The sequence below is a fragment of the Phyllostomus hastatus genome, unplaced genomic scaffold (genome assembly GCF_019186645.2).
Source record: "Phyllostomus hastatus isolate PE091 unplaced genomic scaffold, TTU_PhHast_1.1 phas_scaffold_501, whole genome shotgun sequence".
In the NCBI taxonomy this organism is placed as follows: domain Eukaryota; kingdom Metazoa; phylum Chordata; class Mammalia; order Chiroptera; family Phyllostomidae; genus Phyllostomus; species Phyllostomus hastatus.
The window spans coordinates 1141138-1166239 of NW_025334033.1; the positions used below are offsets into that span (position 1 = coordinate 1141138).

General features: G+C 36.5%; 1 protein-coding gene and 2 non-coding genes across 7 annotated transcripts; all 3 read left to right on the forward strand.

The window, feature by feature from the left end:
* On the forward strand, positions 1-25102 carry CCNB1IP1 (cyclin B1 interacting protein 1). 5 transcript variants are annotated; one of them, XM_045821982.1, is made up of 8 exons: positions 1-59; positions 8533-8613; positions 9876-10002; positions 11542-11650; positions 15723-15890; positions 17914-18245; positions 22339-22672; positions 24205-25102. In XM_045821982.1, the coding sequence occupies exons 6-8, from the start codon at positions 17949-17951 to the stop codon at positions 24402-24404; spliced, it is 831 nt and encodes a 276-aa protein (XP_045677938.1). In that variant the 5' UTR covers positions 1-59; positions 8533-8613; positions 9876-10002; positions 11542-11650; positions 15723-15890; positions 17914-17948; the 3' UTR covers positions 24405-25102. The 5 variants fall into 5 exon arrangements, with proteins under 5 accessions (XP_045677938.1, XP_045677939.1, XP_045677940.1 ...); XM_045821983.1 differs by lacking the exon at positions 15723-15890; XM_045821984.1 differs by lacking the exon at positions 11542-11650.
* LOC123809061 lies at positions 8801-8877 on the forward strand. Its single transcript, XR_006783936.1, has one exon. It is a non-coding gene; the product is annotated as a small nucleolar RNA SNORD126 (small nucleolar RNA).
* Positions 10894-11040, forward strand: LOC123809060. Its single transcript, XR_006783935.1, has one exon. It is a non-coding gene; the product is annotated as a small nucleolar RNA SNORA79 (small nucleolar RNA).

The window sequence follows — 25102 nt, forward strand, 5'->3', positions numbered from 1 at the left end:
ACTTCTTAAAGCCACTTCCTGTGTCTCAGCTTTCTCTCTCTCCAGTTAGTGGTGGTGTGGTAAGTGTGCCCTTACTTTTTAACTGTTTTGAATTTATCTTCCATTTGAGCCATGTGTCCTGGTGGCAGGCCTTTATCTCAAGCCAGCACTGGGGTGTGTGCGTTAGTCATAAGGCAGTTAAGTTTGGCTGCTGAACATCGAGGAAGGCAGTGAAATGTTCTGCCTGGCTTGATCCCACGTGGGCTCCTGCAATACTGGGTCTGCCTTCCTTCCCGAGACCTGGCTCCTTGAACACAGTGCATGTGTTCCTGGGTACTGCTTGGATTCATTTTACTTGATGGAAAAAGTAGTGTTATTAGTCTAGCCCTGTTTTGAATGATATCTCCGAGGGAAAGGATAGATCCTGGGAGGACTTCAGACCCATACATTTTAATTTTTCTGTGTCTTCAGGGCCCAGTTCCTTACTGGGCTTGTGGAAGCTGCAGGGGATGTTGTCTTTGCTCAGAGCCTTCTACTTTTCTTAGAGAGACTAAGCAGCAAACACTGAAGTCAGATGATTTTAGTGAGCCCTAAGAGGAGCTACCAGTTTTAATGTGAGGATGCCCTAAAAAGCTTAAGATGTACTAAAAAAGGCCAGGGGCCTTAGCTTAGTGCAGAGCTAAATCAAATTCTAGTGCTTCAGTTTACCATTCCGGTGACCTTTGGTGAGTCAGTGAACTATTCCAAGGCTCAGCTTTTGAAGATCAAAATATATGAAGGCCAGGCACTAGTTGGTATATAATAAATGTTAGGTAACTTTTAAAAGTAAGTGATGCGTTTATTTAGTATGTCTTTTTTCTCATAAATAGTTTTGCTGAATGATCTTAAGTGTAATTTGACTTGATTTCCATTTCTCTCTTTAATATATGTTAGTTTAAATAAAATGTTTGTATTTGTTACCCTTATAGGCAGAAGGTATGAGAAAGACATAAACTAGTATATAGAATGTAGTAATAGCTAGTTATAGGCCTCCCATAATTTTTATCATTTTCAAGCTTTATTAAATTAATGTGACTTTTTGAATAGGCAATATATTCATGTGGTTCAAAATTCAAAAAAGATCAAAGTATATTCAAGTGAAGTCTGCTAAGCCTGATGATTCCCCTCCCCAATACGTGTTAGCAGTTTCCTGTGTATCTTTCCTGAGCTATTTTATGCAGATATAAGCAAATATATGCACTTACACTTTCCTCTTCTACATACATACTCTTCCATGTACCTTACTTTTTCTGCCTAAGATTTCCAAATGAGTAAATAAAGAGCGACTACATTCTTTATAATGATTACATAGTCATCTAATGTATATATATAACCATAATTTGTTTAATCTTTATTGTTGGACATTTAAGTTTACAGTCTTGTTATTTCCTCCAAAATGAATAGTCTTATACATAAGTCAGTTGTCACATACAACATTTCAGTTAGGTTTTGATATACAGGGTCTGGCAGAAGTAAGGCCTCTTTCAGTGTGGCTGGTAGGATAATAATATGGGTGTAATAATTTATAGTTTTAATTTGAACATTTTACCTAAAATGTCATATGGTGTTCTTGAGTGTGATATCATTATCTTACAGAATCATGTGCTTATGATTTTGTAATAAAAAGGGGGCATTATTTGTGCTGGATGCTAAATACTTATTTGTAAGGACTCTCAGTGTATAGTGCTTCCTGTTACTTATATTTACTTTGTATACACAGTGATGACTAGAAACAAACCAACATCATAAATATCTTGATTGAGCACTAAAGAATTTTCCATTAAAAGTAACACTGTGCTGATGGCTTTTATGTGAGTACCTCTTTGCCCACTTTAGTTTAAGGGATCATCTAATGCTGAGAAGGAACCATAACATTAACCAGAGAAACCATGTGGTCTTTGTATTCACAAGGGCAGAAGGAGCACGCTTTCAGTGCTTACTTAGCAAAATGTGTGCTGATACCTTCCTGAAATTAGGGTGCTAAGTGAGTAAACTCATATCTTAACATTGTTAGAAAAAAAAAATGTTTTTTGGGATATAAACATGCAAAATTAAAAAAATGGAAGCTTTTGGGAATTCCTTCAAAGTTATTTTTAAAGTCTTAGAAGGCTAAGATCATGTCTTGTGAAACATCTAGTTTTTAGTTAGGAAGCTTGCCAATTGGGAGAAAAATTAGTTTCTTTCTGGTGGAAGAATGATTTTGTTGTTGAATAACTTTCCACACGATACATTGGTGTCTTCACTATTAAGTAGGGAATGAGGGAAAGGAGGAAGTAAGTTCTTTTTTTTTAAAAGATGCCAAATCTTGGATTTGGAAGAAACCTTATGAGTGTATGAGTGACTTTCCTGGCTTCAAGATTGTTATGAAAAATGTGAAATTTTTAGGCAGAATATTTGCATTTCTACTCATTAGGTGGTTGAGCTTGAACACTTAATAGAAACATATTAAAGTATTTTATATTTTACCTCATTTTATCTTCACAACAATTATTATAGGTAGGTGGTACCTCCTCATTTGGTAGTAAGGGTATCTGAAGCTTAGAGAAGTTGTATAACTTGTCCCAAGTCACAGCAAATATATAGGGGACCCAAGATTTAAATCCAGTTCTGTCCAACTTAAATCCATTATCTTAACCACTGAGCTAAGTTACCTGCTATTAAGTCTCTAACATTGCTTACATTATTTGTAAAATGGAGAGGACATAGTCCTTGCAAAATGAGGTAATATATGAAAAGTGCTTTATATATTCTAAGATAGGCAAAGTTTGAAGTAGATAAAATATCAAGTTAACAGAATAGAAGGCTTTACTTCCTCTTGCATCCTGGTTTCAAGTTAAATTAATTCCTGTTGTTTTGACCCAAAGCATTTCATTTGCTACTCCAGCAATGTGACTGGTTAAAATGGTGGTCTCTTGGGGTGAACTACACAGGTTAGTCATGTTTCTGATCTCAACTTTTATTTCAGATATGTTCTGAGTAAATTTGTCCTGCACTGAAAGGTTAAAGCAATCACTGTTCTTGGCTAAAATAGCAGACAGTAGCTGGGGAACCAAACTTCAGAGTTTGTTTGATAGTAGTGCCCTATAGAAGAGAGTGCCCTATCTCTAAAAGAGAACTATGCCAAGCAACCAATTTAGCATATATTTTTTCTACAAAGTTTTGTATTTTCCTTTGCTTCAGGTTAAAGATGGAATCCACCAGAGAAGAAAGACTGGGGTCTTCAGCACTCTGTGTGCTAGCCCAGAAGCGGCACTGTGAAAGCCTCTGTATAACATCTGCTACAGACCCCTAAAAAATCAATTGGGCTTGGATTTGGACATTCTCAGTAGGAATAGTTACAGGCTGATTGGACCATAAAGGCAAGTGCTTCAATTCTGGCCAAGATTTCATGCCTTAAAGTGTTCTCTGTCACAGGAATATGTGTCTTATCTATCTAAAAGAGATAGGAGAGTCTTTGAGTTACTGTACTAACCCAAATTGCTAGGTACACAGTAGGCACTGAGTAAAATTGAGTGGTAATATAATAAAACAGAAGCATCAGTTGATTTAGTGTTAACAGTTTTTAGTTTGTATCAGGCTTTTATGAATCATCTGTTCACATAAAATGAACCCTTTGGCCATAAGCACCAGTACTTTGAACCACTTCCCACAGAAAACAAAATGAGTGTGTCACTGATTATTTATGGGGTATTTACAAAATATTTACCATATTTTGTGGTGTATAAGTGTACCCATGTTTTTTGGCCTAAACTTTCAGGGAAAAAAACCTTTTGTTTTAATTTTTAATCCATTTATTTATTTATTTATTTATTTATATTTAGAAACAAAGCCAATTATTGTGTTCTAGGGTAGTATTTTGCATATGGATACCATTATTGCTTTCTAGAATTACACTTTTAACACATAAGTATAAATAAAATAATTAACATTCACATAGGTATGGAATTAGTACTACCCATGTATAATGCGCATCCTTATTTTTCTCTTGAAAATTTGGGCAAAAACGTGCACGTTTCACATGGCAAAATGTGGTACTTTATACTAATACTCAGTAATCATGAAGTGGCCTTATGTGGTAGAATGACACTTGCTGAAGCATGACTAAAGTCCTGCATGGAGCATCACAATTTGGGAAGGGCATGAGGATTTATGTGCTAGGCTTTGCATTATGTGCTAAGACCCCTTTGCAATCTGGGTTTTGTTTGTGAGATGAGACAAATAGAGAAGTTGCACCTTTAAACCTATAATTATTCTTCAGTAAGATGTATTTGGATCATGGAGTTTTGAGGTAGATATTAAAACTATAGAAACCTCTGACTTCATGTCTTGCTTCCTGTCTACACTCCCTTAGTTAATCTCAAATGCTGATGATCTGAAATATTTTACATAAAGCATTCTGAGGTACTTGCAACACCTCACTTTCTTTCCAACCTATAGTATGTTATTGCATTCCAAAGCAAACCATGTTCTGTAGCTCTGCTTCTCATGTCATGTTGAAGTGAAAATAGGGAGTCTTGACAGAACTGGATTTAAATCCTAGCTTTAATATCTTGGTGACATTAGAAAATTTATTTAACTTCTCTGAGCCTCAAATTTTCTTGTGAAGTTTGTGTAAACTTCATAAGAAAAGGTCATTGTGAAGTTTGAGTAAAACAATTTCTATAGTTTTATCAGCTTATTTTAGTTATATCTACCATTTAAGGCACCACTGTCTCACAGAACTTTTTGTGATGGAAATGTTCTGTATTTATAATGTCCAATATGGTAGCCATTAGCCAAATGCAGATATTAAACAATTAAAAAATGGCTGTGACTGAAGAATTTTTATAAACTTAAAAAAACAAGATTTTATTTATTTTTAGAGAGAAGAGAAGGAGGGGAGAAAGAGGGAGAGAAACATGAATGTGTAGTTGCCTCTTGTGTGCCCCCTACTGGGGACCTGGCCTGCAACCCAGGCATGTGCACTGACTGGGAATCGAACTGGCAATCCTCTGGTTCACAGGCTGGCACTCAATCCACTGAGTCACACCAGCCAGGGCAAGAATTTTATTTTTAACTGAATTTTAATTTACATGGCTGTGTGTGGCATAACCCACTGGACAGTGCAATTTTAAAAAATTGAGAAGTAAGTGATATAATATTAGTTTCAGGTGTACAACATGATCTGATATTTGTATATATTGCAAAATGATAATCTCAATAAATCTGGTTCAGATCCATCACTACACCTAGTTAATACATTTTTTTTTCTTGTGATGAGAACTTTTAAAATCTATTCTCAGCAACTTTCAAATATATAATACAGTATTATAAGTGCAATTTTAAGGCTCATTTTTAAGATCTACATTTCTCTTCATGTAGTCTTCCTTGCCCAATGATTCTTTCCTGACAGCACTTGGTCTCTCCACCACTTATTTGGTACTTACCATGGACATTAATTTTCATGAGTCCTATTTTTTCCAGCTAGATTACATTTGAGGTTATGAAGTTTTATTTATTTACCTTTTAATTTATATTTTAAAATATTTTATTTATTTATTTATAAAGAGAATGGAAGGGAGGGAGAAAGAGAGGAAACATCGATTGGTTGCCTGTCCATCGGGGACCTGGCCCGCAGCCCAGGCCTATGCCTTGACCTTAATTGATAGGACAATGCCCAACCCACTGAACCATACCAGTCAAGGTGAGGTTCTGAAGTTTTTCATGTCCATCCACATGGACATGTTGATTTTCACATGTTGAGTGAAAAGGGACATGATAAAAATATAATTGCAGTAATTTTAGTTAATAAGTTTTTAAAATATATTTTATTGATTATGCTATTACAGTTGTCTCATTTCCCCCCCTTCACTCCCCTCCACCCTGTACACCCTCTCCCACCCATATCCCCCCTTTAGTCATGTCCATGTGTCATACGTGTAAGTTCTTTGGCTTCTACATTTCCCATACTATTCTTACCCTCCTCCTATCTATTTTCAACCTACAATCTATGCTACTTATTCTCTGTACCTTTTCCCCCTCTCTCCTCCTCCCACTCCCCTGTTGATAACCCTCCATGTGATCTCCATTTCTGTGGTTCTGTTCCTGTTCTGGTTGTTTGCTTAGTTTCTCTTGGTTTTGCTTTGGGTGTGGTTGTTAATAATTGTGAGTTTGCTGTCCTTTTACTATACATGTTTTCTCTGTATCTTCTTTTCTTAGATAAGTCCCTTTAACATTTCATAAAATAAGGGTGATGATGAACTCCTTTAACTTGACCTTATCTGAGAAGCACTTTATCTGCCCTTCCATTCTAAATGAAAGCTTTGCTGGATAGAGTAATCTGGGATTTAGGTCCTTGTCTTTCATGGCTTGGAATACTTGTTTCCAGCCCCTTCTTGCCTGCAAGGTCTCTTTTGAGAAATCAGCTGACAGACTGATGGGAACTCCTTTGTAGGTTACTGTCCCCTTATCTCTTGCTGCTTCTAGGATTCTCTCCTTCATTTTTACCTTGGCTAATGTAATTATGATGTACCTTGGTGTGTTTCTTCTTGGGTCCAACTTCTTTGGGACTCTCTGAGCTTCCCGGATTTCCTGGAAGTCCACTTCCTTTGCCAGACTGGGGAAGTTCTCCTTTATTATTTGTTCAAATATGTGTTCAATCTGTTGCTTTTCCTCTTCCCCTTCTGGTACCCCTATAATTCGGATGTTGGAATGTTTAAAGATGTCTTGGAGGTTCCTAAGCTTCTCCTCATTGTTTTGAATTCTTATTTCTCCATTCTTTACTGTTTGGTTGTTTTTTTCTTCCTTCTGGTCCACTCCACTGACTTGAGTCCCAGTTTCCTTCCCATCACTATTGGTTCTCTATGCATCTTCCTTCATCTCTTTCATGGTAACCTGCATTTTTTCATCTAATTTGTGCCCCAAATCAACCAATTCTGTGAGCTTCCTGATCACCAGTGTTTTGAACTGTGCATCTGATAGATTGGCTATCTCTTGGTCGCTCAAAAGGATAAGTCCTGGGGCATTGATCTGTTCTGTTTGAGACATGTCTCTCTCTCTCTCTCTCTCTCTCTCTCTCTTTTTTTTTTTTTTTTTTGGTCTGGTTGCTCCTGTTACAGTGAGGGGCAGAGCCTTAAGTGTTCACCAGGGTTGGGCACCCCAGTCGCTAGATTTTGACGTTGTATGTGGGGGCGGGGGCGGGGGCAGGAGGGAACAATGGTGGTAGCTCAGTTGTCCTGGGACCTCAGTCCCTTCTCTGGGATCCTGGGTTGCGCACTTGCCCTGGTCCACAATCGCAGTCTCACTGGGTCTGCCAGCCACCGCTTGTGAACTCAGGGTCCACCTGCTGCGATCTTGTGCGCCCCAGATGCTTTACACACTCCTGGTTGCCTTATGCGCCCACTGCTCTCTGTTCTCCACGCCGCGACCCGTGCTGCGACCCGTGCCCAGCGGCTCCTCTCCGTCCCTCCTACCGGTCTGGATGAAAGGGTCTACTTCAATTTCTTGGCTGTCCGACTTCCATTCAGATAAATTCTCTGTCACTTTCTGGGTGTTATTCTGCCTCTAAATTGTTGTTGTTGTTCTAATCTTGGTTGTTCACGAAGGTACGGTGCATCCACCTACGCCTCCATCTTGCTGGAAATCCCAGTTAATAAGTTAAATGATCATTAAGTATAAGAGAAAAAAATTCTAGTTAGTAATTGAGTGAAGAGTAGGGAACAGTCTGAAGGTGGCCTGCTATGATGAATTTTGTGCCCAGTCTGTTTCACTTTCAAGTTCAGATAACACTCAAGCTCTGGAAGAGAAAATTAAAATTTCTTATATTGCCATCTTGTGGTTAACTTGGGCTGCAAGTGATGTGAATTCAGTTTTGCTATGTCAAGGGAAGGTTTTCTTTAGTTTATTGTGAGGGTAAGTTCAGTAATAAAGGTCAAATATAATCAATTTTTGGCTGAAATGAAATTGAAACATGCTTTGAAAAAACTGATTATTTTGGATTATTTTCTCATTTGTCTGAATCTTAGCTTCTCCCCTCCACCCCCCTCCACACACACACTTTTTAAAGGATTTTTGTGAATTTGATGACTGGTTAATTGTGTTCTGCAGTCACGTACCTGTAGAGTTCACAGGCTGGCAGTAATCCATGCTACTGATGCCTCATCTTCCTGTGTTTGTTCCCATGGCTGCTTAGCCCTGCAGTCAGCAAATGACCCCTTCCCTTTGCATACCTGTTCTCGTGAGATTGTTGACTGTTACAACCCTTCAGAAGTTGGTTGGACTTATTGTACAGTTTTTCCCAAACTTTTAAATTTATAGAAAAAGCTGAGCTTGTGTAGAAGTTCTGGCCTAATCTAATACTGACTTTGGGCATTTGATGACATTTTGCAAATAGATGGGTCCATTTACAGTACTGAATGGAAATTCAAATAAAGAATTAACAATTTTCCTTGAGGCTATATGGGGAGTAGGCTGGTGTGCATTCAAGTCATGTGATCATAACATTTATGTATTTTTAATTTTTTTTATTTTGCACAGATGAGGCTGGGTAGTTGATAGATCCTATAGTTCAACTCTGTTCCTAGATACACTAGAAGATGGATTCATCTGACACCAGAAGTAAGTGTGAAAGAAAAATCTTCATTTTTACCTCATTTGAATTTCTAATCACCCAGCAAGTTCTAGGGCTCAGTGTTCTTAGTGGCTGAAATTTGGTAGTTGAAAAAGCCTTAGTTCTAACCTTAACAGGGTTGTCCTGGATTAGGGACAAGGAGTGGTGTTGATTTGCCCTTTACCAGTCATTTACAGTTTGCCATGATGAAATGCATGTTAAGTCCGTGTTTCAGCTGATCATCCTGATTAAACACATGCTCTGAGCAGACTAAAACTAGGGAAAACACTTGAACTGTGTTCTGTTTCTTGGAATGCTTACTGGGATATATCCTATGGTCCTAAGTAATTCCTAAGTCTTTATAAATTTGATGCTGTAATACTTTGTTGTACTTTGATCTTTTGACCAAAATATCTTTTTGAGATAGACAGAATTAAGGTCAAGAGTCTTTCATCAAAAAATTCAAACAGGTACAGCCTTGGCTGGTGTGGTTTAGTGGACTGAGTATTGGCCTGTGAACCAAAAATTTGCTGGTTCGATTCCTAGTCAGGGCACATGCCTGGGTTGCAGGCCAGGTCCGCATTTGGGGACGTGCAAGAAATAACCTTTTTTTTCTCTCTCTCTTTTCCCCTCTCTTCCTCTCTCTAAAAATAAATAAATAAAACCTTTAAAAAATTTAAACAGTACAGAAAAAGCACTGTTAACTGATATAATTCTATCAACTACTAGGTAGTTTTTAACTAATCACTATTTCACTAGTCTAAGATTAAAAGAATCCCTGAGTTGGTTAAATCAATTTGACAAGACCATATAATGCAACATTATCCTGTCACTTAAAAGTTATGATACAGTTTTACATTGCTTGAAATGGAAGAGTATTAATAATATATTAAGTTAAAAGCAAGTTACAGAACAAAACATATACTCTTTTTTCTGCTTAAACTTTTGTGTATACTTATTTACTTGAGAAATCATCTGAAAGGGTACACTCAAAATACTGGGGATAGTCTCTACAATTGGGTCCTGTAGGTGACCTTGTTAACCTGTATTTGCTAGCTTTATTGTATTCATTGTTATATGATTTCAAAAGTTATTTTAAGCAGCCTATATGGGACAGGCTTATTTTGTTGTGTTTTTTTTTTAGCCCGTGCCTGCATGTTTCAGCAGAGAATGGAGGTGTATATGAGGGTGAAATATAGGAAATACAAATAATGCCAAGTAACATCAGCACTTGCAATACTTTTTTAGCTTTTGGCTATGTCTTTTACAGAAATGAAATTTCAGGAGGCCAGAACTGGATATCAGTTTTTTTTCTAGAAACTTCTTTCCCAGCCTTGAAACTCTTGGGTGCTGTAAGTCCTGGATATACAACATGCCATCTGCATTTTTCTTTTATGGTAAGGCTTATGTTAAGATTGAGATATGTTGACACACATATGAATTTTTGAAAATTCAGCTTTGTGACATGGCTAGTTCTGCTAAGGTGCTACAAATTTAATTTTTGTAAAAGTGAATTACATAAAGATGTTGAGAGGTAGCATAGTATAGTAGTTATATATGGGTTCTGGAGTCAAACTGGGTTCAAATCTGTCCTCCATGACTTAACCAGCTATGTAACCTTGGCAAGTTTCTTAACACCTCGGTGTCTTAGTGTCTTTATATCTTTTTTTAAATTTTATTTTAATTGTTGTTCAAGTACAGTTTTCTATCTTTATATCATAAAAGAAGAAAATACTAGCATCTGACTTGAAGGAATAGTTCTTAAATTTGAAGATTAAATTAGATAATAAATGTGAGGGGCTTAGAATGTTGTTAAACATATGGTAAACGCTCAGAAGATGCTTGCTATTTTATCAGTGTTCAGGTGTATATTTATCTTAGATTTTATACTACCTGGCAATTTCTTATATCTGCATAATGTTGGAGACTGTTTATTGCTTATGTGCATCTTCCAATTGGCCTCTTCCTCATTATCTTTTACCTTAAAGCCTAATTTAATTCTAGATTTAAGCAAATATGGTAGTAAGGATTATAGTGTGTATCTCTATATAATTGGTCAGATAACATTTTCTTTAGTTAATCATTTTTGCCACTAGTTTATCATCTAATTCTTCATTTTGTTTATCTAGCTGGATCAGTTGATATTTAATGGCTCTTTTCATTCTTGACTGACTCTTTAAAAATTTAGATGTGAACAAGTGGTTCCTGTAAGAGTCATGTGATATTTTGAAAAACTATTTCTTAGACCATTTATTAAAATGTTTGTTAAAATGGTTGGAGGTAAGCTTTGATGGCTGTTCCTCTCACTGCTTGGAGCCTTAGGTAGTGGGATTTTAGTCCATCATATATCTAAGCTGACTTGTCTTCACTCAGAGCACCATGGGACGGGTTGGCTGTCCATTAGTGCCTTCTGATTTTTGCGGAGTCAAACAGTTACAAAGCAGGTGGTAATGCTGGATTAAGAAAATTTACTTGTGATTAAAAAAAACTAAATTAATTTTAAAACATGAGGATATAGGTTTTCTAAAAGATTTACTTACCAGTATTTATCTTTAGAGAGAGGGGAAGGAACGGGAAAAAGAAACATTGATGTGCGAGAGAAACAATGGGTTGCCTCTTGCACGCCCCCAGCTGGGGACAAGGCCCACAACTTAGGCATGTGCCCTGACTGAGAACTGAACTGGCGAGCTTCTTGGTTTGCAGGCCAGTACCTAATCCACTGTGCCACACCAGCCAGGGTGACGTGAAGATATAGTTTATAGAGAAAACTTTGATTACAATAATATTTGAATAGCACTGATCTAGGGCTATGTAAGAAAGAGCTCTAGTGAATTACTGAAGTCACTCATGTATAAATTTTGAATGGTTTACTCAGTTTTCTACTGAGTGATTATTCACATATTCAGGGCGATATTAAAAATATTCTTTTTTTGCAGTATGAAGATGAAGATGATTCTTCAAATTAAGAGGGTAGCTGACTTCTCATCAGAATCATTTACAGAATCAACTTGCAAAAAATATAAAAGGCTGCAAACAAAGGAAAAAGTAAAATATTTTCATTTATCATCCTTAGATTCTTTGCTAGACTGTAAACTCCATGAAAGCAGGATAACTTCCTTATCCTTATCACCTGGCCTAGAATAAATGCTCAAAAAATATTTGAAATCAATCAAAATCTCCACTGATTTTATTATTTTTTTTAATCCCTGGAAAATGGCAACCATTTTAATGAGATTTCAGCAAGACATTTACATAGAATAACTGGGATGTAAGTTTTGACTCTTATGTAAAATGTATAGATAGGTAAATTAAACTATCAGGGTATTAGTGAGTCTACTTAAAACTCGTAATGTCTGGTTATGATGTTTGATCCTTTAAGAGGTAACAAAGAATGGCTGTGAAAACACCCTATGTATGTGAGGAATAGATATATAAAAGCTTTGTGATATTTAATAGAAAATCTTTTATTATGAACATTTTATAGCCTTACTGCATGGATATTTATCATTGGTTTAAATTGCACATAAGTATGGTTAAAAAGTCATTATTTCTGGTTTATATTTAGTGTTGAAATATTCTCAGTTGTTTTGGCTAAGATAAAGTACAGGAAATTTTTGCCTTATATACTGCACTTATATCCATGAAGGTATATTTAACATGCAAAGTGTATAAAGTACACGTTCAAATTTTGGAAGTTTGGTATACCTCACTGTGTTTTGGAATGAAATTTAATACTCATGCTTATACTGGAAGCACACAAATAGTTTACAACTCTGATAAATTCTGTTAGAATATGAAACCTATTCTTTAGGTTAAGATTCTTCCATTAAAAGTATCAAATTAGTTTTAAAGTAGATGATGCTAACAGTCCAAGATTCAAAGAATGGGAAGGAAAATTATCTCATAATATAGCGATATGTATTTAGAATATCTATACAAGATTAAAATCAAGCTTCTGGTAAAAACATCATTTTGAGGCCCTGGCTGGGTAGCTCAGTTGGTTCCAATGTGCCAGTGTTGTGGGTTTGATCTGTGGCCAGGGCACATACAAGAATCAACCAATGAATGCATAAATATAAGTACCACAACAAATCCATCTTTCTCCTCATTCCTGTCTCTAAAATCAATAAATAGAAATTTTAAAAATATATCATTTTTGAAAGGTGACTATAACTTGTAATTAGATGATATTAGTGGTATATAAGCACAACTTGTGCTGTCAGTTTATCCAGACTCCTTGTGTTAAGAAAAATTAAAGAACAAAAGGAGAACTTAAAACCTATAGGAAAACAAAGGATATGACATTGGAATAGACATAAGCACAAAAAGGAAAGTGATAAATTTGTGTGCCACATAACTGACAAAAGATTCCATATAAATTAAGGAAATAATCAAAGGATGTAAATGGGCAAGTCACAGATGAGGACTCCTGAGTTCACCTGAAAAGATGCTTAATCTCACTATTAATCAGAGTTACAAATTAAGACGACATTGAGATAACCATTTCACTGCCATCAGATGGGCAAAAATTTGACACAGCCACTGGCCTGCAGTAACTGGGGAATGCTGCAGATGGCTTGGTGAAACACGAGAAAAACATACACGGAGACAACCGGGTCCTGTGGGGAAATAGGGATGAAACGGCCACTCTCTCTAGTGGAGAGCACACCAAGCCCCCACCTGAGAAGGCTTTTTATTAAGAATACACTCAGTTTGTGGATTACAGTCTGGCAGAAAAGATCAAAAGGAATAGGTAACTTTCCAAGGTACTGACAGAACTCCTGCTGGGATTCTGGGCAAAGTTTGGAGTTTTATCATTTGAAAAGACTACAGGACCCAAAAGGCTAGTTTTGGTTTCCTGTCTGTGCCTTCATATTCTAATTTAATAACATCCTCCAGCAAGCAGATCTTACAGGATATTGCATATTCTATGTCCCAGGCCTGATTACCCCAGGGGTCCACCGACTCGGGTCTGGGCTGCACTACCCCTGTTATTTCCGCAGATTTGAGTCAACAGAAGACAAAGGCAGCCAGGAGACTTGGATTTCTCACATCTAAGAACAAGGACTCAGGCTTTGACAAAGCCGAGGGGGCAGGGGTTGATGTCCATCACCCCTTCATTTCCACAGCCCCAAGTCTCTTCCCTGAGGCCTCCTTGTGATCATGTGTGTCTTAGGCAATTCCCCCCCGTGGGAAATCTTACCAGTCATTGGCTAATTGATCAAGCATAGGAGGCCAGGCACAGAACCTGCAGCGTTCAGGCCAGGGAAATAAGTTTTGCCTCCTTAGTAGCTCCTGGTTCGGAGGTCTCACACTCAGCCTAAGTTACAGGGGGCTACAGCTTCCTGAGACCAGGCAGGGTGGATTCCAACAAAAATTAAAACAGAAAACCTGACCCATGTGCTGATGGGTCTGGAGCAAGGGGCTTTCATTTTCACTGGTGGCAGTAAAATTTAAGTTACACTTTGGAGCATGGTTTGGCAACAACTAGTCTACTTGAAGATGCTTATACACTAACCCAGTCTCTGGGTATTACTTTCTACAAGAATGCTTGGCATGTGTGCTCAAGAAGACATGCCTAGAAAATTCATGTTAGTATTGTTTTAACTGTAAAAACTGGGAACCAGTGTCCATTAGAAAATGAATAAATTGTATATTTCTAGTATTTGGTTGTTAGAATGAATACAGAATATGTGTATTAACTTGACTGCATCTCAAAAACAATGATAAGTTAAAATAGCCAAGTAATATGTACTATGTGATAAATTTAGTTGTTTTAGAACATGAAAACAAAGATCGACATGTACACATATACATACATGTACATATACATGCATACACATATACACATACAGTGTAAAAGCATGTATGAGAATGGTAAGCACCCAAATCTGGCTTGTTTTACTTCTTGAGTAGTTGGAGAAAATGTGGTTAAGGAATACACAGGGAAGCCTTCAATTGTATCTGTAATGTGTTCGTTAAAATGTATCAAAAGTGAGAAAGGTTTGGGTTTATTAAAGCTGAGTGATGGTCATGCGTACATTTTTGATATGCTTGATATTTAATAGTCGATATTTTAAAAACTTTGATGAGTCCTTGTTAATGTGGCTCAGTTGGTTGGAGCGTTGTCCTGTACACTAAAAGTCTGGGGGGTTTGATTCCCGGTCAGGGCACACACCTAGCTTGCGGGTTCAATTACCAGTCAGGGCATGTGTGGGAGGCAACCAATCTGTTTCTCTCTTGCATTGGTGTTTCTCTTTTCCTCTCTGAAATCAATAAACACATGAAAAAAATTAAAAACTTTGGTGAATGGGTCTCTCTGTATCTCAGCTTTGACTATTTCAGTGGTCTTATCTCTAGGAGCACTCTAGAAACAAGGTAGGGAAGGGTTTATCTATGCTATGAGGGAATAGGACACATGCCAACAAGAAGTAGGTTAGTTCCTGGTGTTACAGACTACTGTTATAAGACTATAGGGCCCCTTTATATAGATGTATGTGTGTGTGTATATCTGTATCTATACACACACACACATATATACATATATATATGGATACATACACATATATATCCATATATATATGGAGAGAGAGCACTGGAGAAACTCCTACAGGCTTCTGGCCAAATGGGCTGGAAAAGAGGAAACAGAAAATGGTATGGAGGATACTAGGTTTTGGGAATCAGTGGAATAATCTTAATGAACTAGGAGGGGATATTGAAAACAAAGGTAACTGGGCCAGGATCACAAAGTTAGGTGCTTTTGCTGGTGAAATTTGGATGCTTTGTGTTTTATGACTTTAAATGACATTGTATCCTTTTGTATTTTAATATTTGTACATTTGACTACACCAATGTAGTCAAATCCAGAAAATGCACAAAAGGCTCAGATAACCAAAATAGATGTTAAGGATTACATGTTTTACATATGAACATCAAATTTTTAAATCCAATTTGTACCACTATCTAAACTGAGTTACCTCCCTAAATTTTCAGAAGACAGACATTTTAGGAAGTGTAAAAAAAGAAAACTAGTAGAAAGTTATTTAATTAGGATGGGTTTTTGTTTGAAGAAGAAAGGTTTAGTATTACAGATTCATGACCCGTAAACGGTTTGCAGGGCTTGGTATCCGTCATGTTGCCGATTCATTGGATTGCATCTTACAAATTCATACTGGACTCACATCATCCGGAAAGAGGACTACAAAAAACAGCATTAAGGCTTATCTCCGGAGGACCCCTCCTCAGTCGAAATCACGCAGTTAGTACAGATCAGGAAAAGTAACAGGTAACAGCATTCAAACAATCACAAGCAGATCCAGGCAGGTTACCTCAAAAACAGCTGTTAGCACCTGATCCTGTTGCTTCATTTCAAGCACTGTAATGAATGTTCTTAATCAAGGCAAGTTTTATTTTGCTTATATCTATATAGGGGTGTAAAAGCTGTAATGCAGACTCTCAATCAAGGAATGTTCTATTTTGTTTACATCTATATAGAGGTTGTATACAAGCTGGAAAGCTGCCCATTTCAAGATGCACAAAAAATAAAATGGCAGGAGTCTACCTTAACACGGAGGTGATAGCTGAACAATTTTAGGTGTGGCACAATTTAGGGGAATTTTCTTTCTGAAACTAAGAAAGCCTGTGCTGCCCAGTTGCTACTCCACACTTTTTCCCAGGACAAACACCTACATGTACTCGTAGGCAGCTCGGTTAGCTTCTTAACTGGCCGCCTCTGCCCTTCAGGAGACTGACATCAAATGTTACCTCCACTTAAGATGGAGGGCAGTAAAGGGCACTCAATGATAGTGTCTTTGGGTCTCCCAATTGGGAAACCTAGACCTGGCTCAGTCGGATTCCAGCCCTCACAGCTTCTGAAACAGGCATGCCCAGTAGACGCGCAGCCCAAGTCACCGCGGCACAGCAGGCAACTCCCAGCATCCTGAGCGGCTGGAACTCTAGTGCCCACCTCCCAGAAGGCTCCGGGGCGACTGCGCATGCGCTCTCTTACGTAGTGGCGCAACGAGTTCTTTCTTGCGGTGGGAGTTGTGGAGGCCACCGCGTTTTCCCGCGTTTTTTGGGCACCTCAGGTTAGGTAGGTAATTAGAATTATTTCCTCTGACTAGCTCAGAAAACTGGCCAAGGATTTCAGAGTGATGTTGTAAATCTAAGCCTCAAAAATTTGGCTCTCCATAAATTTGCACAGCCCACTAAATTGGTTCTTTCCTTCATCTCGTGGGAAATTTGGAATGAGCTGCACCTCTCGCACTTCCTGATAAGGATCTCGGCTTCAAAACTGTTCTCAGCTCTTCTGCTTCCCCTTTGCCCATTACCCTGCTGGAGGTAAAATAAGTTTCATAATAAGGTTGCAGATGCCATATATGTGTTGTAGACTCACAGTGCGGGGACATTTGGGGTAAAGGTGTCACAGCGTCCTTGTTCACCCCTGTGACCCAGGCAATACTCTTGACAGAATTTTTCATTTGAGAACTGAACCTTTTTTTTCCTTGGTGTCTAATTGGGGGGTGTGTGTGTGCTGCCTGGTGTGGATTATTAAAATTCCAATTAGAGTAGACCGTATAATTGAAAAGTAACTTTATCAAGAGTATATTTAGTTTTACAAATGCTTTAAATAGAAGCATAGTGTTGAATAGTATTTATATTAACAGGTGAATTGTTGGTCTCATGATTTTTAAAAATCTGCTTTTATACAGATGGTCCATAATGGTCAGTTATTTGGATGAATTAGGTTAGTTCCTATTTACTACTATCAGGTTGCTACTACTCTGTAGGTAAAGAATCTGAGAAATCGGCATATATGAAAAACCTTAAAATAGTTTGTACAGAAGAATGGCTGAAATCAGTTCCTGGATTTTTATATCTTCCAAGTGTGAGAAATAATACTAAAATATTCTAGCAAACTATGAATGGAGAATAAATTTGGATTTTTGTTTATATATTGAGAATGATAAAAAGCATTAATTTAAGTTTTTATTAGTTTGTTCTTTGTAAACTTTCCTAAACCTTTTTCCCCCATGTACATATTATTTTTGATTTTACTAAGATTTGGAATCACCTATGTCTTTGACTGTTTCATTAAAATTTTAGACAAGACCTTTATAGTGGTTTGCAAAAAGGAACACTATTAATATGGTTGAGTGACTAAAATCAATATATTAATAATATATTAATTATAATGCAAAAACATAAGTATACATTATTATCACAAAATTAGAACTTTTTTGGTTGTTTATGTATTTAATTTTTACTGCAATTTGATTTATTTGACGTTTTCATTTACCCCTTATTAGGACTCATTTTGGAATCTAGGACCTCAATATCTGTTATGTCTTTGTGTGAAGACATGCTGCTTTGTAATTATCGAAAATGTCGCATCAAACTCTCTGGTTATGCATGGGTCACTGCCTGCTCTCACATTTTCTGTGATCAGCATGGCAGTGGCGAGTTTAGTCGTTCACCAGCTATCTGCCCTGCCTGCAACAGTACCCTTTCTGGAAAGCTAGATATTGTCCGCACGGAACTCAGTCCATCAGAGGAATATAAAGCCATGGTGCTGGCTGGTCTTCGACCTGAGATTGTGTTGGACATTAGCTCCCGAGCACTGGCCTTCTGGACATACCAGGTTGGTGCTTAGGCTAGTTACTCTGGAGAGTGTGATTTGAGGCAGATGTGGAAATTTCCAGTGTTTTTTTTTCACTTGTTTTTGTATTTATTTTTTATGAATGACTGGAAAACTTTCTTTTTAATAAATTGTTTTCTTCAAAATTAATATGCTTATTGTTGAAAATGCAAAAGAAAATTAAAAAACCATAATTCCATCACTCAGTGATAACCATTGTTGATATTTTGTGTATTATTACTTTTCTTTATTTAAAATATAAATATATATTTTTGTCTTTACAAAAATAGGATAATACCACACATGCTGTTTTTGTGGCCAGAAGTCGACTATATATTATGCATATTATGAAAATTGTATTGAATGTTTTTAAAGTAAATTTTCTATAATCATAATTTTAATGGTTGCATTATATCATAATTTATTTTCAAGTTATTAAAAAATGCTGTGATGAGCATTTTTATTTTTTAAAAAGATTGATTATTTATTTATTTTTAAAAGAATGGGAAGGGAGGGAGAGAGAGAGAGAGAGAGAGAGGAACATCTGTGTGAGAGAGAAACATTGATCATATGTGCCCTAATCAGGGACTGAACCCACAACCCAGGCACATGGCCTGACTAGGAATTAAACCTGCAACCTTTTGCTTTAAGGAGCAATGCCCCACCAACTGAGCTGCACCTGTCAGGGCATGATGAACATTCTTAACATCAAATTCATGGCATTTCAATGTTGTTCTTTTTTTTAAGACTTTATTTATTTATTTTTAGAGAGAGAGGAAAGGAGAGAGAAAGAGAGGTAGTGAAACATTGATGTGCAAGAGAAATATTGATTGGTTGCCTCTCGCATGCCCCTAAACTGGGGACCTGTCTTGCAACCCAGGCATGTGCCCTGCCTGGGAATCAAACTGGCAAACTTTCAGTCTGGAGGCAGGCGCTTAATCCACTGAGCCACACTAGCCAGGGCTCTATGTAATCATAGTTTAATGATTGCATTATATCATATTTTTTCTAGGTTATTAAAATGGTGTGTCATCATTTTTGTCATCAAATTCACAACTGTAATTCTTTCCTTTTATGAAATCTGCCTTTGGTGCCTCCTTAGAAAAACCTTCCTTGGAGAAAGAAATGGGGAACTTGAACCATATCCTTGATTTATGGTCTTATGTCTTCCATGTGTATTTATAATAATGCTTCTTAAGGGTTTTATTTGTCATCTGTAAGGTAAATAGTTTCATTATATTATTTTGGGCAAGATGTCTCCCTTACATACTCCTGTATCATCTTATGGTTACTTTTATTGTATTATTAATACTGTATTGTAATTACCTACATACTTGTTCATCTCCTCTAGTTGGGAGAGTTCTTTGGGTTAGGTTTGGATTCCTGTATGTCACAGGGTCCTCAGTTACAATCATAGTTACTGGTCTTAAGTCTCAATAAATAGTTGACTGAATGAATAGACCTTGTATATTAAAGTAGATTACTATTTGGGGGTTAGTATTTGTTGAACATGTACATGTGATATTGTTTTCATTATTTCAGATATGGAGGAAACCAGTGAATGGGTTAGTAAGGTAGCCAGAAATGAATTTTCTTTACTTCATTTATTTATTTATTTATTTTTATTTAGTCATTCAACATATTTTTTGAGTCCCTTGAAACATTTATATTTCATGTACCTTCTTAGGTGCTGGATATACAATAATGAAGAAAGCGTGAGCTTCAAGGATGCTACAGTTTAGTGGTGCTAAACATTAAGAAAAAACAGCAGACATTTACAATACATTTTTAATGTCCACAATGATAAGGGAAGTATAGAGTGCTGTGAGACCATATAGTAGGGATAGGTAATCCAGACTTGGTGGAGTTACATCCAACTACATAGAATAGGCAAGTTCAAAATGGTTAAAAAAAAGGAGAGCATTTATATTTCACTTTCTGTCAATATCTAAAAGGATAGTGAATCCAAATATAAGCCAAAATTGGTTTCTATGTGTAGTAAGTTGTCTTTGGCTATATTTTTGGCTATGTAACAAACTTAGTGGCTTAAAACATCCTAGTTGCTTAAAATAACATGCATTTATTATCTCAGTTTCTGTGGATCATGAGTTCAAGCTTGGACTCTGCTCAGGGTCTCACAAGGCTGTAATCAAAGTGCTGACAGGGGCTGCACTCTGTGAACCTTGACTCAGGAAGAATCTATTTCCAGGCTCATGTGGTTGTTGGCAAGAGTCGCTTCCTTGTGGACTATTAGACTGAGGGACTCAGTTGTTGTTTTTGTCTTTAATGGACTTTATTTTTAAAGTGGTTTTAGGTTCATAGCAAAATTGAGAAGGTTCAAACATTTCCTGGCCTACATTGACATATATCACTATCACCCAAAGATCATAGTTTATGTTAGGGTTCTCTCTTTGTGTTACACATTCTGCGAGTTTGGACAAATGTATAATGACATGTATCTTACCATGATGGTATCACACAGAGTAGTTTCACTGCCCTAAAAATCCTCTGTGTACCACTTATTCATCCCTTCTTACCCTCAAGCACTGATCTTTTTACTGTCTCCATAGTTTTGCCTTTTCCACACTGTATTATAATCGGAATCATACAGTTCGTAGCCTTTTCAGACTGATTCCTTTCACTTAGTAATAGGCCTTTAAGGTGTGATAGTTTATTTCTTTTTAGTGTTAAATAATTTTCCATCGCATCACAGTTTATTTATTCATTTACTCAAGGACATCATGGTTACTTCCAAGTTTCGGTAATTAACGAATAAAGCTCCTGTAAACATCTATGTACAGGACAAAAGTTTTCTACTCCTTTGGGTAAATACCAAGGGACATGATTACTGGATTGTATGGTAAGAGTAGGTTTAGTTTTGCAAGAAACTGCCAAACTCTTCCAAAGTGGCTATAACATTTTGCATTCCTACCAGCAATGACAGAGTTCTTTTGGCTCCACATCCTTACAAGCATTTGCTATTGTCATTGTTCTGGATTTTGGACACTTTGGTAGGTGTGTAGTGGTATCTTAATGCTTAAATTTGCATTTCCCTAATGACATGCGATGTGTAGTATCTTTCATTTTCTTATTTGCCATCTGTGCATCTTAATTGGGTTGTTTTCTTATTGTTGAGTTTTAAGGATTCTTTGTACATTTTGGGTAACAGTCCTTTACCAGATAAGTCTTTTGCAAGTATTTTCTATTTGTCTGTGGCTTGTCTTTTTATTTTCTTGACATTATCTTTCACAGAGCAGAAAATTTTAGTCTTAATAAAGTCCAGCTTACCAGTTCTTTCATAGATACTGCTTTTGATGTTGTATATAAAAAGTCACCACCAAACCCAAGGTCATTTAGATTTTCTTGTATGTTATCACGTAGGAATTTTATAGTTCTATATTTTATATTCAGGCCTGTGACCCATTTTGAGTTAATTTTGTGAAGGGTGTAACGTCTATGAGTGGATTCATTGTGATCTCAATATTTTGCTGGCTATTGCCCAGAGGCTGCTCTCAGTTACTTGCCTTGTTGGCCTTCCCAGCTGGCTGCATGCTTCCACAAGGCCAGCAAGAGAAAGAGGATGCTAGTAAGACACGTCTTATATTCTTACGTAATGTACTCATGAAGTGACATTTGTCATTTTTTTTTCTGTGTTTTAGTCACAGGTCCCATCCACTCTCGGAGGTGGTAGAAGGAAATAAGTACCAAGAGGCAGGAATAATTGGAGGATACCTTATAATCTGTTCTCCACAGTATGATATACAGTATGGTATACTTGAAACATAGAATTGCGTTTCTTAAAAACTTTTGGACTATAAGTCAATTGCTAAGGTTAGACAAGTACCCACTTCTTTTGTTGGTATGATGGTAGTGGTTTCAGAGTATTCCTCCAGATTTTTTTCTATGCATTTAGGGACATAATGTATTATTTTCTATAATAATCATCCTATTATACATCCTGATTGCTTCTTAACCTAGTTCTAAACACTAATTATATTCCAGGATAAGCATTTTTTTCTTTTTGTATTTGTGTAAAGTTTTACAATACAAAACTTTTATTACCTTAAAAACATTTTTTTCCCCTCTCTTGGGACAGGTACATCAGGAGCGTCTCTATCAAGAATACAAATTCAGCAAGGCTGAGGGCCATCTGAAGCAGATCGAGAAGATATATACTCAGCAAATACAAAGCAAGGATGTAGAATTGACCTCTATGAAAGGGGAAGTCACCTCCATGAAGAAAGTGCTAGAAGAATATAAGAAAAAGTTCAGTGACATCTCTGAGAAACTTATGGAGCGAAATCGTCAGTATCAAAAGCTCCAAGGCCTCTATGATAGCCTTAGGCTACGAAACATCACTATTGCTAACCAGGAAGGTACCCTTGAGCCATCCATGATTTCACAATCTGGTATTTTTGGCTTCCCATTAGGTAAGGAAAAACATGTAATTAATTATCTAACATCTATTCCTTAAATCAGTGATTTTTCACATTGTGTTCTGCATGGTGCCAAGTAGTCAATGGAGACTTCAAAGGCTCTGGATTCTTCATCCATGTCTGTTCTGTACATCATTGCTTTATCTATTGTATTTGCTTATGTTTAAGTTATAGCTTCAGTTTGAAGAGAGAGTATATCTCTTCAAAAGAAAATGTTGTAAATTGTTACTCTAAATGAAAGCTATTTAGTTGTAGTAATAATAATAGTGTTAGCTGCCATTTGATTCTTTACCAAGTGCTCGCTAGGTATTGTTATAATTCTATACGTATTCGTGTTATTTAAATAACTTTATAGGGTAGATATTATTATTATCCCTACTTTACAGATAAAAAATACTGAAGTACAGAAAGTTAAAATAAATTGGTCAAGGTCACAGAGCTCTCTTCAGAGCCCAAACTTTTAACCATTTGTGATCCACCAAGAAGGCCATGTTTCACTTGCTTTCACAGGGTAGTGCTGATTGCACAGTTCTTAAGTTATTGTGAGTTGTTGGGTTGATTTTTTTGTTTAGTCATCCATTCATCAATTATTTATCAAACATGTTTTATGTTCCAGGTTGCTAGGAATAATTCTAGGCAATGATGTAAAGATTATGCAGATAGGATTTGTGTCCTCTGGAAGTGCAAATTCTAAAGTGATAGTAGCCCTTTTCTGCTTGTTAGGTGCCTTCGCAGATGCAGTGAATCAAGTATTATTGTATATGGGCATTGTAGGTTCTTATTTTTTCCTTGTCACTATCCACATTTATTTTGATTTCTTTCATATTCATCAATTCTTTTTTGTTCCTCTTTTGTATACAATTACCTTTTTAGTTTTACCTCTTACTACCATTTTTGGCTTGAAGCAGATATAGTCAGCATTCTCCTTTAGTTATGTGTTCCTTTTAAAACTTGTAGAAACCCAGGAGGGATCCAGTGGAAATTGTTAAATGCTTTATTTAATCAGATCTATTGTCTGATTTTTCTTAAGGCTATTCCAATTGATCTCAGGTCATGAGTATGTGCCAGTTTTTCAAGTTGTCATATATTTTCTGGAGTATTTATGGCAATCTTAAAAAAATTACTGTTAAAGAACCTGGGACTAAAGATTTTATATACACACACATACACACATATATTCTATTCCTTTGAACTAGATTTTATAACAAATGAATAAAATTGTGATATTGTAAATTCTAGCTCTGCCAAAAACATATTTCATTGTGTCAAATTACTTTTGGTGATGAGGTGATGGCTATAATTAGAAACTGCATCACAGAAGAAGGTATAATAGATCCTGTGGTCAGGGAGATGGTTTGGGGGCCATTGATGGTCCTTTCTTGATCCAACATTAGTTTTATATTTTATCCATCTTGTATGAGTTGAGTTCTATTAAAATATTTATTAAATGACTTTTGTCTTTTGGCCCTAAATATCTGTAAGTAAATAGATGCTTAAGTTTTTCCCCCTCTTTTTTTTTCCTCTAGGGAACAAATCCAAGTTTCCTTTGGACAGTACACCAGTTCAAAATCGTGGTGGTGGAGATGGAGATTTTCAGTTCAGACCATTTTTTGTGGGTTCTCCCACAGCACCCGAACCCAGCAACAACTTTTTTAGTTTTGCATCCCCAAGTCATGAATTAGAGCAACAAGCCTCTAGCAGGGCCTTTAAAGTAAAAAGAATTTAATTTACAGATTGTTTTCCTGTTTAGTTTCAGTGACTTCATTTAGTAAATAATCTTTGTTTTAGATAGGAGTCACCAACTTCTCTGTGTGCTATTAAGTCTTTAAAGTTGTCTTCACACTTTTAAGAAACTCAGTGGCACTGAGGATGGCTTTAGAATCTGATTTCTTCTTCTGTTTCCGTTATTTAAGAGCATGAGCATTTTATTAAACTCAATTTCATTGTGAGCCTTTGCGTTTTTGCTAGTAGTGGAAAGATTACAATATTATTGGGTGTTTTGTAGATCACAGTATGTTTCTGTCTGAGCTATTTCTGACTGAACTATATGTTTATGCATATGCATGAAAGCACCTATATTATATACTATATGTCACTTTGGGTTTTGGCATTTATGCCTATATATATATATTCACTTATGTTGATATTTTGCTATATTTGCTAGTAAATTTATGTGAAGATTTTGGCCTCAGGAAATAGTAAGGCGTGTCTGCAGTTATTTGTGTTTATACATTCATTTCTATATGGTTATGTATTTGCCTTTGTATTAACTTGTATGGAGTGTTTGTGCTTATGTCAGTGAATGAGAGTACAATTTGATGTACATATGATCAGTCCTTATTTCTACTTAAAAATAGTTTACATTGATAAAGTTATTTTGTGAAGTTGATTTTTGACTTTATTTAAAAATAAAATTGCTCTTTC